Genomic DNA, 13,737 nt, shown 5'->3' with positions numbered 1-13,737 from the left:
AGCCATAAACCTTCCTAGGAACCAAAGCTGACATGGGTTGGGTTGCCCCATGAGTCAGTGTACCTACCACTGGAGGTACCAAGTCAAACAGAAGCCAACTCACCATCTGTCACTCACAGGGGCCTCCACTAAGCAGCCTGTTTCTCCCTTTAGTGCTGACTTCACTGACCTGCACTGTATCATCCAGTCAATTTGCACCATGCTGTCTCACAATTCAAGGTTTTGCTTCTGCTGTCTGCTCCACTGGGATGGCCTTCCTCTTTGCATTTAATGAACCCTATTCTTCTTTCATTCTGCTCATCTCATCACCTCTGTAAGGCTTTCTTAGACCCCTGTCTCGACATTCCCATAACACTCTGCACATAATACTTTGAAGTATTTAAACTTAATCTTAATTTTTTGCAATTATGTGTAAGCAGCTCCCTTCTCCCACCGCCACTGTATTATGGGGGCCATGAATGCAGAAAATCATTCTTGTTTCTCTTTGTATTTCCAATGGGTGGGCACTACCTGACAAACCGAAAGTCTAACAAATGTCTGTTGAATAAATGCATGAATTAATGAATAAATTAGATGATGTCTGATATCCCTTATAAGGGTAAGTTTATGACTTACATACTCATTATTTACTTTAAGACTTATATTATGACTTACATACTCATTAATTTAGTAGTTGCCTCAGCTGGTTAAAGCATGGAGTTAAGGAGAAGCAATAGATTTCAACGTTCCATGGGCCGGCCAATTCCTTTCATAGAAAATGAAGAGTAATAATCTGTATTCCTAAAAATAGCCAGTCAAGGTACCTCAGTACAAATCAGTCTCCCCAAATGCAAAAGCCCACAAACTTCATATCCTACTCCTGGAGGGCCAGCTGAATTATCTTCCCATATTAAGGAAAACACCTATATAAAAATGGACTATCTTCTAAAAAGAGTAACATCTTATATGTGATTACAGACCCTAGAAATATAAGTATCATCTTGCCTAAGTTGTCAGCTGATAAATAACAGAGCTGAGATTTGAACTCATGACTGAATGCAGAGTTCATGTTCTTAACAGTGCCTAGGACATTGTCGCCACTAAAAAACATTAGGTATTATTATAGAACTCCCATATTTAAAAAAAAAAAAGACCCAAGAGCTGCATTCTTCATATTGAATAAAGTTAAACTGACTTAAGTCTAATTCAATTTTGAGTATATTTTTCTAATTTTCTTGACAAAAGCCTGACAAATACATCTTTATTCATGATACCGCATTTATTCTATTCCCGAAACCTCATCTCTACTTGCCCAACTCTCACAATTTAAAATTCAGTTCAAATATGACTTCATTTATGATGTCCTCCTAGATCATCACAAACAGATTTAGTGATTTGGTTCATGGCTTTCTTCTTACATGCTTGTTTTACCCAGTAGTATCTTTCCCATAGACTTTAAGCTTCTCCAGGATAGGAGCAGTCTTTTTATTTCTCCCAAAGCCTGAAATATTGTCCTGCACACAGCTGTTCAGAATAAATGTTTAATGAACAGTGAATAACTTCAGTAGTAGACTACCTCATGGGAGTTGTTGGATCCTTTATTCTTTCTCTCACTGCCTGCTGGTGTTGACAGTCACTGATATATTAGTATTTTTATTAGCAAAGGTATTAAAGTAGCCTTTAGCATTTGTTAATCACCTAGTAAATTTTGCTTTGTTTATGAAATTGACTGTTTTTACCTGTTCCCCACCATCCTGAAGCAGCTGGTTTGACAGAAAGGTAGAATGGCCTTTTAAGACTCCATTACACTGCCAGGTAGGTACCTTGCAGGGCTGGGCCAGGGTTCTCCAGAAAGCTGGATATGCTCTGAATCAGTGTCTAATATATTATAGCATGGTTTCTCCCATAGCCAGTATTTACAGGTCCAGGGATCAAGGGATGGAAATGCGAGTGGCATCACCCACCATTACCGCCTAGTGATCCACTGGCAACATTTTTGCTTCCTGTTCCTGTGACCTTATGTTCGGCAGGCCTAGAGGTCTTTGTCTAAGAGAGAGGAACACTTCCACCAGGAGATACAACAGCAACTTTGAACTCCTCATGCCTTCCAATCAACAAAGAAGACAGCTACTGTGCTGGCTGGATGACTAATCCTGACTACTAAGGGGAAACTGGATTGCTGTTTCACAGTGGAGGTGTAAGAAAGAGTAGGTCTGAAATACATGAGATCCCTTAGGGATCTCTTTGTATAATCATGCCTTGTGATTAAGGTCAATGGAAAACTACAACAATCCAATCCAGGCAGAACTACCAATCTCCCAGACCCTTCAGGACTGTGGATTTGGGTCACCCTACCAGATATAGAATTACAACCGGCTGAGGTGTTGTTCTCCAATGGGAAAGGGAATATGGGATGGATAGAGGAGGAAGGTACTTATAACTACCAGCTGTGACCACATGACAGGTATCAAAAATGAGAACTGTAATTGTCACAAGTATTTCCTTAATTTGTTGTGAATATGCTTGTGCATCTATATCTATATAGAAGTATATATATAAAGATATATGCCTATGTATAAGATATATATGCACATCTTGTCATTTCTGTTTCCTTGGAGGGCCCCAATATACATATTTATCTATTATTTTCAATCTTTTCTGCCATAAAATCATTACCCTAGATATTAAGCAGTATAGTTCCATGTCTTTTCCTTGTCCCCATATCACTAAAGTGATAAGAAGTATGCTATCAAGACAAAGAGAAAAATAGGTATAATCCATGTAATATGAAAAATAAACCATAACACCATTTCCAGTTATCACAATGCATCAAAGGTGACATTTTATACTTGAGAGATTGCTAATAGCTTCTTTACTTTTATTTAAACTGCCTACTTTTAGCTAATCCATCTCCCCCTTCTGCTTTTAAAAACTATCTGTTCTATTAGTGTTTTTTTCCCTATATTTCTACTTCCTATTACAGATAGAACAATAATGAAAATAAATGAGGATTCCGAAACGTGGAGACTCATATCACACTCTTATAAACCTAATTATTATCTGGTACTATAAATGCTAATCCTAGTACATAGTAGACCCTAAATAACTAAGTTACTTGAATAAGAACTTAATTTGGTAGCTGAAATTCTAAATTCCTGTAACACTCTATTTTTATCTTTCTTAGGGTATATACCACTTTTAATACATTTAAGTTACCTGAATTTATTTATTTATTGAGGGTTAAGCCTATGTTTTATTTTTCTAGATATCCACACATTAAAAAAAAAAGTTAAACAAGATCTTAGGTCATTTCTTCTTTGATTCAGATGGTTGTATTTTATAAGACTCTTACCGTGATATATATCCAGAGTTTTTTATGTCATTCCAGCTACTGTCATTGGCTTCACCACTTACGGAATCATATTTATTTTCAGTTTGACACTGAGTTTCAGACTCCTTCCTTTGCTGATAAGGTGAAAAACAAAATCACTACCAGTACAAAGCTGAACTGAAGTTAGCTAACAATTTTAGGTTATAAAATAAACAACACTGAAAAATACGTAAGTAGCATCAAGAAAAATAAAAGCATTATGAAAACAAAGTGCAGCATTTTGCTTTATTATAAAAGAAAAAAAGTTTATCTTCCCATTGCTATCCCTCCAGTCTTTGAGGGGATTTTGTTTCTTTATAATGTGGGTATGTCATATGTACAGCATGATACATAACTAGATAGAAAGACAATGCACACATGTAAGCATAAACACAAACTCCTGGGCAAGACTAGAGTGATTTCTTTTGACAAAATGAGGTAGGGAAAAAAAGCAAACAAACAAAAAACCCAGTAACAACAACAACAACAACAAAAAGACTAGAGAGATTTCCTTCCTAACCAGTTTCATAGATTGCATTAAAATGCTTTTAAGAACAGGAAATTAAATCAGGCAATGCCTCTTTACCAACATCTCCTAAAAGATGTTTTAGAGGATGTTAATAATTATCATGGTCAAATTGGGGCACTGTGGGTCACCTGTTTAGTCACTGATTCTTTCAACAAATCTTTACTGAGCTCCAATTATGTGCCAAGCACTGTGTAAGGGGCTGAGGAGATGGTGGTAAACAGTGTAGACTGGTTCTTGTCCTTAAGAATGTACAGTCTAGGCCAGGCATGGTGGCTCATGCCTGTAATCCCAACACTTTGGAAAGCTGAGGTGGGCAGATCACTTGAGGCCAGGAGTTCCAGACCAGCCTGACCAACATAATGAAACCCCATCTCTACAAAAAATACAAAAATTAGCTGGGTGTGGTGGTATATGCCAATAGTCCCAGCTACTCGGGAGGCTGAAGAACAAGAATTGCTTGAACCCAGGAGGCGGAGGTTGCAGTGAGCTGAGATGGTGCCACTGCATTCCAGCTTGGGTGACAGAGTGAGATGAGTGAGACCCTGTCTCTGGAAAAAAAAAAAAAGAATGTACAGTCTAGAGGTAGAGAGAGAAATTAGGAATTACCTATTAAATATTTTAGTAAATAGTAAGAGGAGTACAGAGTGTAGACATAGGCAGGAAATCTAACTCAGAAATAAGAGGTTAAAGAAGACTTCCCAGGGGACATGGCAACTAATTTCAAACTAAAAGATATTACCCAGGAGTTAATATTTGAGAGGGAAGGGAGAGGAAGTAGGGAACAAGGTTCCAAGGCGAGGTTAGAGGGATGAGCACCACCAGGCTAAGCGAGAGCACGGTCTACAGGAAGGACTGAAAGCAGCTCAGCCTAGTGACCGAGCACGGTGGAGGGGAGGAAGGGATTAGGGTACCAGTGAAGGATGGGTCATGTGCAGGCAGGGTACGAATCATTCAGAACCTTGCATGTTTTGAGAAGGCTGGACTTGAGCCTAACAATGGGGAGGAGGGTCAGGTATTAGAGGTTTTTAAGCCCAGAAATGCAGCTAGAGTTAGGGTGTGGAGAATGGACTGGAGATAGCCTGAGGACTAGGGGCACAGAGGCCAGTTAGAAGTTATTTCAGTGATTCAGGAGAGGTGTGATGATGGTATTTGTGCTGCGGAAATGAAAACTGACACATAGAGAAGAAGAAGAAAAATGTGAAGATATCTAGGAGGAAGGATTCGACAGAACTTGGTGACTGATAAGGGAGAGCAAAATGATTTCATGGCTTTCGTGACTGCATACGGCAGTACATTTCTTTGAGAGAGAAAAATGCTAGAACAGGCTGGGGAGGGGAGGGGAATGGGAGTGGAAATGAGGACAGTCTGAGATATGGCTCATTTGAAGTGCCTGTGTAGCACTTACTAGATAGCTGTTCCAGAGAAACAGATTTGGGAACCATTAGTATATAAGAAGATTGGAGCTGGGAAAGTAGGGAAGACCATCTAAGGAGAGTTTGTGGGATGAACAGTGAAAAGAGGGAGTGCTGAGGAATACCAACAATACTGAGAGGATGAGAAAGATCAGGTCCTGAAGCATCCACATCACACCCAAGGAGACCAGGAGAGCATGGTGTCAAGGAAGTCAGGCAAGAAAGGTCAAAGGGAGATGTTCAACAGTGTCAAATACAAAGAGGTTCAGTTAGATAAGGACTGAAAAATGTCCATTACATTTAATACAAGGAAGATCACTGAGAACTTTGGCAAGAGTAGCTTCGGTGGAGCAGTAGGGATGGAAGCCAGACTGTGATGGGTTGAGAAGCAAATAGGAGGTGGGGAAGTGGAAACCAGACAGTAAGCAACCATGATTCTTACCCTGTGAGGATGAGGATGGAAAAGCCTGCGCACAATAAACGTTGTTGCTATGATACAAAACAAAATCGTTGCAACTATTTCTTTCCACCAGTGTAAAAGAAGAACAGGATCCTTTTTGCGGATATTCTTGTTGTAATGTGGGTTGTCGAGGAATCTGACTGTAATCTGTGTGCTTCGTTTGTTCCTTTCCCTCTTGTAGTATGGTAGATAATAACCATTATCTTCAAATAGAAACATTAAAACGGTTTTTTTTAAAGGTAATCAAAAATAGGCCCGTCTTTATTCAAATTTATCCATTTTCCTGTGACTTATCACATTAATTCCTTTTAAGTTTTGTCTCTCTTCTTTAATGTATTTTAAACATCTTAATTTGTCTCATTTTTCTCCCGTAAACATAGACATTTTCCTTTATCCTATAAGCATATTAAATTTTCTTTATATTAAGTAATAAGACTAGAAAAAAATCTTAAGGGCTACTCCATTAATAACCTCATTAATAATTCAATTCTTTAAATATAAGAATTAATACTCAATCTTCCTTCAGGGTATTTTTAGCTTTCCTTTTGTTTGGTTATCAATAAAATACCAAATTTTACCGCCAATCATTCTTCACAAAATGAAAGGAAAACATCCATGCTGTTTGGTTCAGTTTAGGCTGTCAAAATGAGTTTGTCCCAGAAAAATAGCCTGTCTTTTTTTGTCTTCTATTTTGTACTATGTGGTCAGATTACACAGTTCTCTTTTATCTTGCCTTTTTTTTTTTTTTTTTTTTTTTTGAGACAGGGTCTTGCTCTGTTGCCCAGGCTGGAGTGCAGTGATCTTGCCTCACTGCAACCTCTGTCTCCTGGACTCAGGTGATCCCCCTGCCTCAGCCTCCTGAGCAGCTGGGACTACACATGTGTACCACAATGCCTGGCTAATTTTTGTATTTTTAGTAAAGATGGGGTTTCACCATGTTGGCCAGGCTGGTCTTGAACTCCTGACCTCAAGTGATCCACCCGCCTCAGCCTCCCAAAGTGCTGGGATTACAGGCATGAGCCACCACTCCCAGCCTAACTTGTCTTTTGATCAATATCAAGATAAAGGAGCCGGGCGCAGTGGCTCATGCCTGTAATCCAGACACTTTGGGAGGCCGAGGCAAGTGGATCACAAGGTCAGGAGTTCGAGAACAGCCTGGCCAATATGGTGAAACCCCGTCTCTACTAAAAATACAAAAATTAGCTGGGCGTGGTGGTGTGCATCTGTAGTCCCAGCTACTCGGGAGGCTGAGGCAGAAGAATCGCTTGAACCCAGGAGGTGGAGGTTGTAGTGAGCCGAGATTGTGCCACTGCACTCCAGCCTGGGTGACAGAGCGAAACTCCATCTCAAAAAAAAAAAAAAAAAAAAAAGATAAAGGCTGCTGTTTCTAGTTCAGAGCCATTTTTTTTTAATCAATTTAATTTATATAATAACTTTCCAGTGCTAACATGTAGGGTAACTGATGAGGAGTCTACGTGTTTACCTGATACAGATTTGAGGACTTCTTAATTACACAACTGTTTAAAAGGCTTTCATATCTGAATATATCCTAACTTCAAAAAACTGCTGCTTACTAAATAGAAAATGTATTTCATGCCAAATCTCACCTATTCTTGACTTTTGCACTAATTTCTCTTGTCTGAGTAAGAAAATAACCTCATTGTGCATCATTTTCATGTAGTTTTATGAAAAACACATTTTCTTCATTATACAGGCAACTATACAGCCTACATAATATAGTCTGATAAATAAGAGCTAATAACGAGAACCAATGTTTACTGACACTATGTGCCACGTATGATGTTAACTGAGACTTTGCCTGCGTTATCTCATTTAGGCCTCCCAATAACTCAATACATAGATATTAGGATTATTATTCTAATTTTACAGATAAAGAAATTGAGACACAGGGGAGTTAGATGTGCCCAACCTAGCATGTGGCAAAAATGGGATCTGAACCCTGGCAACCTAACTTTGAAGCTTGTATGCTTAGTAATCATTCATGAAATTGTCTCCCAAGATGTTTTATTGTCTATACTCTAATCGACTTTTCTTCATTTGAATTCTATTAATTTCAAATTAAAAAATAAATAAAACTCAGTATTTTCACTTACCATATGGATACTGCAAGATTGAAAGTGCACCATTACTATATTCTTCATGAGAAAACTTATCATTACTGAGACATTTGTCAAATTCATCAGATCCTACCAAGACAGGAGTTCTGGAAGGAGAATCTAAAAGAAAATTATTATTTTCTTAATAATAATATTTCTTAAGTCTGAACTGTTATGACTTGAATAAAAATGCACGTGCTTAATTGAATAAACTGATATTCAACCATAATTCAATTCAAACATATAAGTTAAACAAATGGCCCAGAGCTCTTGCCTTTGAAAAGCACAGTTTTACAGAGAATCTGAGTTGTTTAAACAAACAATTAAAATATGACATGACATATGTAGTAAAAAACACGTACAAGGTTTAGAAAGATAATGAAAGAAGTAGGTGCACAGTATTTGATTTCTATTCGTTCATGTCTCAAAGAATATGATGTGCTAACCAGATAACTTTTGCCTAAACAGTCTTAATATAAGTATGTTAAGCGCTAAATGTTACTTTGGCATGGTCAGGGAATGATTAAGAGTTTTTCTAAGTTGTATAGAGAAATATTTGATTAACATTTTTTAGAAGCAACTGCTGCTTCCAAGAAATGATGCTCTAAATGAAAATAAAAATTCATTATTAACATCTGAAATACCATCATGGTTTACTAATAAAATATAAAGTATATAACAGTTCTTATCTCTGCAGTATTCAAAACTAGGGCAAAGACAGTCAGGATTAGGTCTCTGAACACTAACAGTATTTAGAAAAGTTTACAATTCACTTACGAATTAAGGGTTTCCATTTGATTGTTGGCAAAGGAATAATTGCGTTTTCATTGACAGATTCCAAAGCCTTGGGACTTGAAGGAAACTTTTCTGAAATTCTGACTGATGACTGCAGATACAGCTGGCCTCTATACATTCCTGAATCAACCAGAACATTGTCAATTATGCATTGATTTTTTTAAAAAGGTTTTTTTAATTAAATAAAATTACATTAATTCCAGTTATTTCTACATATACCACAAAACTCTTGTCAAAGAAGAAACATGCTTGAAGCACTCAAAGATAAACTCAATGTTTATTCAACAAAAACAGGGAGGGAAAGTTACACAAAAGGTCCATATGATATTTCTCACTGAATAATAGCACATTTTCAGTAATACAGGAAAATTGTTCCAGTAGAAAAATTCAAAGATAAGTCACTGTACTCTCACAAAACAAATAGCTTACACTAAGTAACTTTCTCAAGAAAGTTTACCTAAACACCTATAATTCTAGAAATATTGCTAACAATTCAGTTAAATACTATCATAACACAAATGACATGTTATTCCTTCAAATTCTTGCTTTTCATTCAAACCAACAGGTGGATGGCACATTGTCAGAGCTTATAGAATTTTATGAGTATTTGATGATGCAGACTAGTTCAAATTAGATCCAAGAGTTTTCAAAATTTATAATATTAAAGGCTTTCAATTGCCCAGAAGCACACCAGAGTTTTATTTTTTAGATCAGTTGTACAGATGCACTGATAAAAAAGAAAGAAATCTAATCTTAAAGAGGGGAGGGTCACAAACTAATATGGATGCAAATACAAATACAGAAAATTATAGACTTTGAGGATATATACCTAACTATATATTTTATATGTAATTACATATAAATAATTATATATGTAATACATATATGTAATTACTTATAAATAATTATATATATATAAACAGACAAGAGTGTTGTCCTGTCACCCAGGCAGGAATGCAGTGACATGATTATAGTTTGGGGTAGGCTCTAACTCCTGGGGTCAAGCGATCCTCCCATCTCAGCCTCTGGAGTAGCTAGGATTACAGGTGCGTGCCACCATTCTTGGCTAATGAGTAATTTGAAATCATGTTATATAATGAGAATATTTCTAAGACTTTCTAATATAGACCTCAGAGAAAAAGAATATGCGACAGTAATTAAAAATTTCAGAATTGGGCTGGGCGTGGTGGCTCATGCCTGTAATCCCAGCACTTTGGGAGGCCGAGGTGGGTGGATCACCTGAGGTCAGGTGCACTATATTCTGGCCAATGTGGTGAAATCCCATCTCTACTAAAAATACAAAAATTAGCTGGGCATGGTGGCAGGTGCCAGTAATCCCAGCTACTTAGGAGGCTGAGGCAGGAGAATCGCTTGAACCCAGGAGGCGGAGGTTGCAGTGAGCAGAGATCATGCCATCGCACTCTAGCCTGGGCGACAAGAGTGAAACTCCATCTCCAACAGCAACAAAAAAATTTTCAGAATTGGACAAATGGAAAAGTAGCAGGAATGGAAATCGAAGTATAAATCTCAAGGGCAACCTACATCAGAGATGATATTAGGATTTAAAACTACTACAGGCACTCCTGAAGTAGGAAGGAACAATGTAAGAAGAAAATCTAGATGTCAATGTGTACTATCGTTAGATAAGATACATTTACTCACCCAAGTAAACACTGTTTTCTGTGGCTCCTCTGGCAGCTTCTACAATGTCTTCTTCATCTTCTAAAACATCATCATTAGATGTATAACTTGTATCATCAAAAAGACTGATGGGAATGACCTTCCCATCCTTAAGTAACCAGGCAGATGCAATTGGAGTACAAAACTAAACAAAAATGGAAAAAAGGTCTTAAATAATTCAAGCAGTAGTTATATAGTTCCAACCCATAAAATACCATTTAAAATCACAAATTTATAAAAGCACAGAGAACAAGCTGAGAGCCCCAAGTAGTAGTAATTTCGTTCCACCCAATCAATAAGTTTGGTCAGACTGGGAGAGGAAGAACCGTATTTTAAATCCTCAGTGGTGTTAGGTACCTGGTACTCCCATTCCAGATGTCCTCCCTTCTTACTGAATGCCATAACTTTCCAGTCAGCAACCGAAACCTTTATCACTATGTCCATTATGGCAGCTTCCTGTTCTTCCACATCTGAAATAATTTTAGACTCTTCTGTGTTCTCATTGGGCTTAAAGGTGCTTTCAATAAATCCTGCTCTCGTTTCCATGTCTGGAATATACCGAAGTTCAAAGTGGCCAACACTGAAATTCCACCTTAAATTTACAAAGGTGTGTTTTAGAAATTTACATTTAAAGAAATGACAAAATAATATAGAACTCTTCTAGATTGAAGAAGCAAATACTAAAATTATGTGATGAGAAAACTAACAACATAACCTTCTGGAAAAGAGTGCTCTACTGATTTATGCCACAAGAGGGCCCACAAGAACTTTGTCCTGACCCTTCAGACACAATGGTTTTGAGGGTTGTGGACTGACTTGATGTGTCCCTTACAACAGCTAAGGGACAGATTTTCTCTCAAAAACTTACAAATGTTTGTACTTCTACATCAGAGTGATTTTCCCCAAACACATCAATGTCACCTTAAAATGAGGTAGCACACAGTCTGCCTTACCTCTTAATTAAAGGCAGGATACATTTCATTAAGTACAGCAAAATTAATATGCCCTAACAAACCAGTGTGAAAGTCAAGATGAATGCACCAGTCTTAAATTCATACTAAAACATGGCCTCAAAAAGGCAATGTGATCCAGGATACCTCAGCCCCAATCTTGGATCTCCACTGAACAAGATGTGGCAAGTCATTTACCCTTTCCTAAGTAAGTTTCAGCAGTCTTATCCTAAAGTGGCAGTAATAATGTTTCCTCTATAATTAGTAAATAGAAAAATCACTCAACTACTGAGAGTATTGTGTCTTTTCACTTAGATATAAAATGGCATAGTTAAGAATTCTGACATTTATGGAAATAATTATATTTTAAAGAATCATGGATCTTAGAAACCCAGATCCTTCCTATTCTGGTAACTCAAAATTCTGTTAAGTTGGACATCTGCTGCTATGGTGGCTGAGCTCCCAGTAAGCACTCAAACACTTAAAAAAACAAAATCCAGTCAGGATAAAGAAGGTCAAGTTGTCTGTAAATGCAAAGCCCTATTCATAGTCCAAAGTAGAAAGAATAAATGCATTCTTAACTGAGTTTGAGAAAACAGTTTTCAGGAAAGGAAACTGAATTACACTGCATCGGATCAGACAAAACCCGAAAGTCTGGTTCATTTTCAAAAGATAAAGATGGAATCTAAAGTTATTTTTACTACACAGGCAATTTAAAACTTAAATATTAGGTTTAAAAAAAAATCAAGCATTTGATGTAGAATCAGCATATCTAATCTAGGTATCACATTTTTTAATCACATATTTAAATATAAAAATTACATAAGGGGTTCATTATTTAAAGAAGGAAACAGAAAGGTATTAGGCTAAATAAATGTTTTAATACTTCAAGAAAATTGAATAAGATGATTATTATTTTAAAATTGAGATAATCAAACTATGAAACTACCTACTAGACATAATTAGAGAGTCAAATAAGTTCAAGCTCAAAGAAACACATCAATTTTGTCTTAACATCTTTCTGTATTCAAAGAACTTTGAATGATGAGATTGCTATAAAAAATATCATTAGGCCAGGCACCGTGGCTCATGCCTGTAATCCTAGCACTTTGGGAGTCTGAGGTGGGTGGATCACCTGAGGTTGGGAGTTTGAGACCAGCCTAACCAACGTGGAGAAACCCCATCTCTACTAAAAATACAAAATTAGCCGGGCATGGTGGCGCATGCCTGTCATCCCAGCTACTCAGGAGGCTGAGGCAGGAGAATTGCTTGAACCCGGGAGGCGGCTGTTGTGGTGAGCTAAGATCATGCCATTGCACTCCAGCCTGGGCAACAAGAGTGAAACTCGGTCTCAAAAAAAAAAAAAAAAAAAAATCATTAACCTGAGACTAAACTAATAAATAGTTATCACATGAGAACCCCTGTGGTTTTCATATCCCGAAGCATATGGTGAGAAGTTCAGTTCAGAATTTGTTAATAACCATGAAACCATTTTTATTTTAGGACCCACATTGGATCACCTGATGTCGGGAGTTGGACACCAGTCTGGCCAACATGGTGAAACCCCGTCTCTACCAAAAATACAAAAACTAGTTGGGTGTGGTGGCACGTGCCTGTAATCCCCGGTACTCGGGAGGCAGAGGCAGGAGATTCGCTTGAACCCAGGAGGTGGAGGTTGCAGTGAGCCAATATCACGCCACTGTACTCAAGCCTGGGCGACAGAGCAAGACTCCGTATCAAAAATATATATATATATATGCTTTTAAGGCAACAAAATAGTCAAAATCTCCACAAACAGAAATCTGATAAATTTTGGTATTAGGTGTATTTCTAAATAATACCAACAGCAACACTATCTGAATACACACTTCTCATTGCCACTGCGAGGTCCGACAGCTCTAACAGTTTTTTGGGTACGCTGTAGAAGCAGGATGTCTTCCTCTTGTTCCATTTCGTCACTATCCCATTGGCGACAACCCAGAGCTGAACAGATATACCTCACCTGAAAAGACAAAATTAGATACAAAATTAGTAAAAGGAGACAACTCATAATAGATCAGAGATATTAAAGGAATCTGTAATTTTTAAAAAGTGAAAGGAAACTAAGGAAATGTGTATGAAGTACTCAAGTCATAAGAAGCATCAGTTAGATTACCAACTCCTAAAATGAGTTATTTAGAACAATGACAGTACCAATGAATATTTATTTCAGGGAATGATTTTAAGGATTTACATAATTTTAGCCTTACTTTGGAGATTTCCATAGAATATACAAGAAGAAATGGATAGCTACTTGTGATAGCTTTTCTACAATATCATTAATAAAATTTCAGGTGAGTTAAAAAAAAATCAACCTTAGAGTTTCTGTATAACAAAAGTGTTTGGTTTTTAAAAATTTGAAACTTTTCTGAGAGCTTTTTGTATTCAAAAGTAACTGCCTCAAAT

General features: G+C 37.2%; 1 protein-coding gene across 1 annotated transcript in view; it reads right to left on the bottom strand.

Moving 5' to 3' along the window:
• EIF2AK3 (eukaryotic translation initiation factor 2 alpha kinase 3) overlaps positions 1-13,737 on the bottom strand; it is a 74,728-nt gene that overhangs the window by 23,399 nt on the left and 37,592 nt on the right. Inside the window, exons 4-10 of the mRNA XM_001140984.6 lie at positions 13,161-13,294; positions 10,700-10,934; positions 10,325-10,487; positions 8,645-8,782; positions 7,865-7,987; positions 5,733-5,953; positions 3,332-3,444 (exon numbers count right to left, since the gene is read on the bottom strand). Coding sequence (XP_001140984.3) covers positions 3,332-3,444; positions 5,733-5,953; positions 7,865-7,987; positions 8,645-8,782; positions 10,325-10,487; positions 10,700-10,934; positions 13,161-13,294 — 1,127 coding nt within the window. The remainder of the gene's footprint in view (positions 1-3,331; positions 3,445-5,732; positions 5,954-7,864; positions 7,988-8,644; positions 8,783-10,324; positions 10,488-10,699; positions 10,935-13,160; positions 13,295-13,737) is intronic.

Source organism: Pan troglodytes, chromosome 12, assembly GCF_028858775.2.
Source record: "Pan troglodytes isolate AG18354 chromosome 12, NHGRI_mPanTro3-v2.0_pri, whole genome shotgun sequence".
In the NCBI taxonomy this organism is placed as follows: domain Eukaryota; kingdom Metazoa; phylum Chordata; class Mammalia; order Primates; family Hominidae; genus Pan; species Pan troglodytes.
This window is presented reverse-complemented; position numbering and strand designations above follow the sequence as displayed.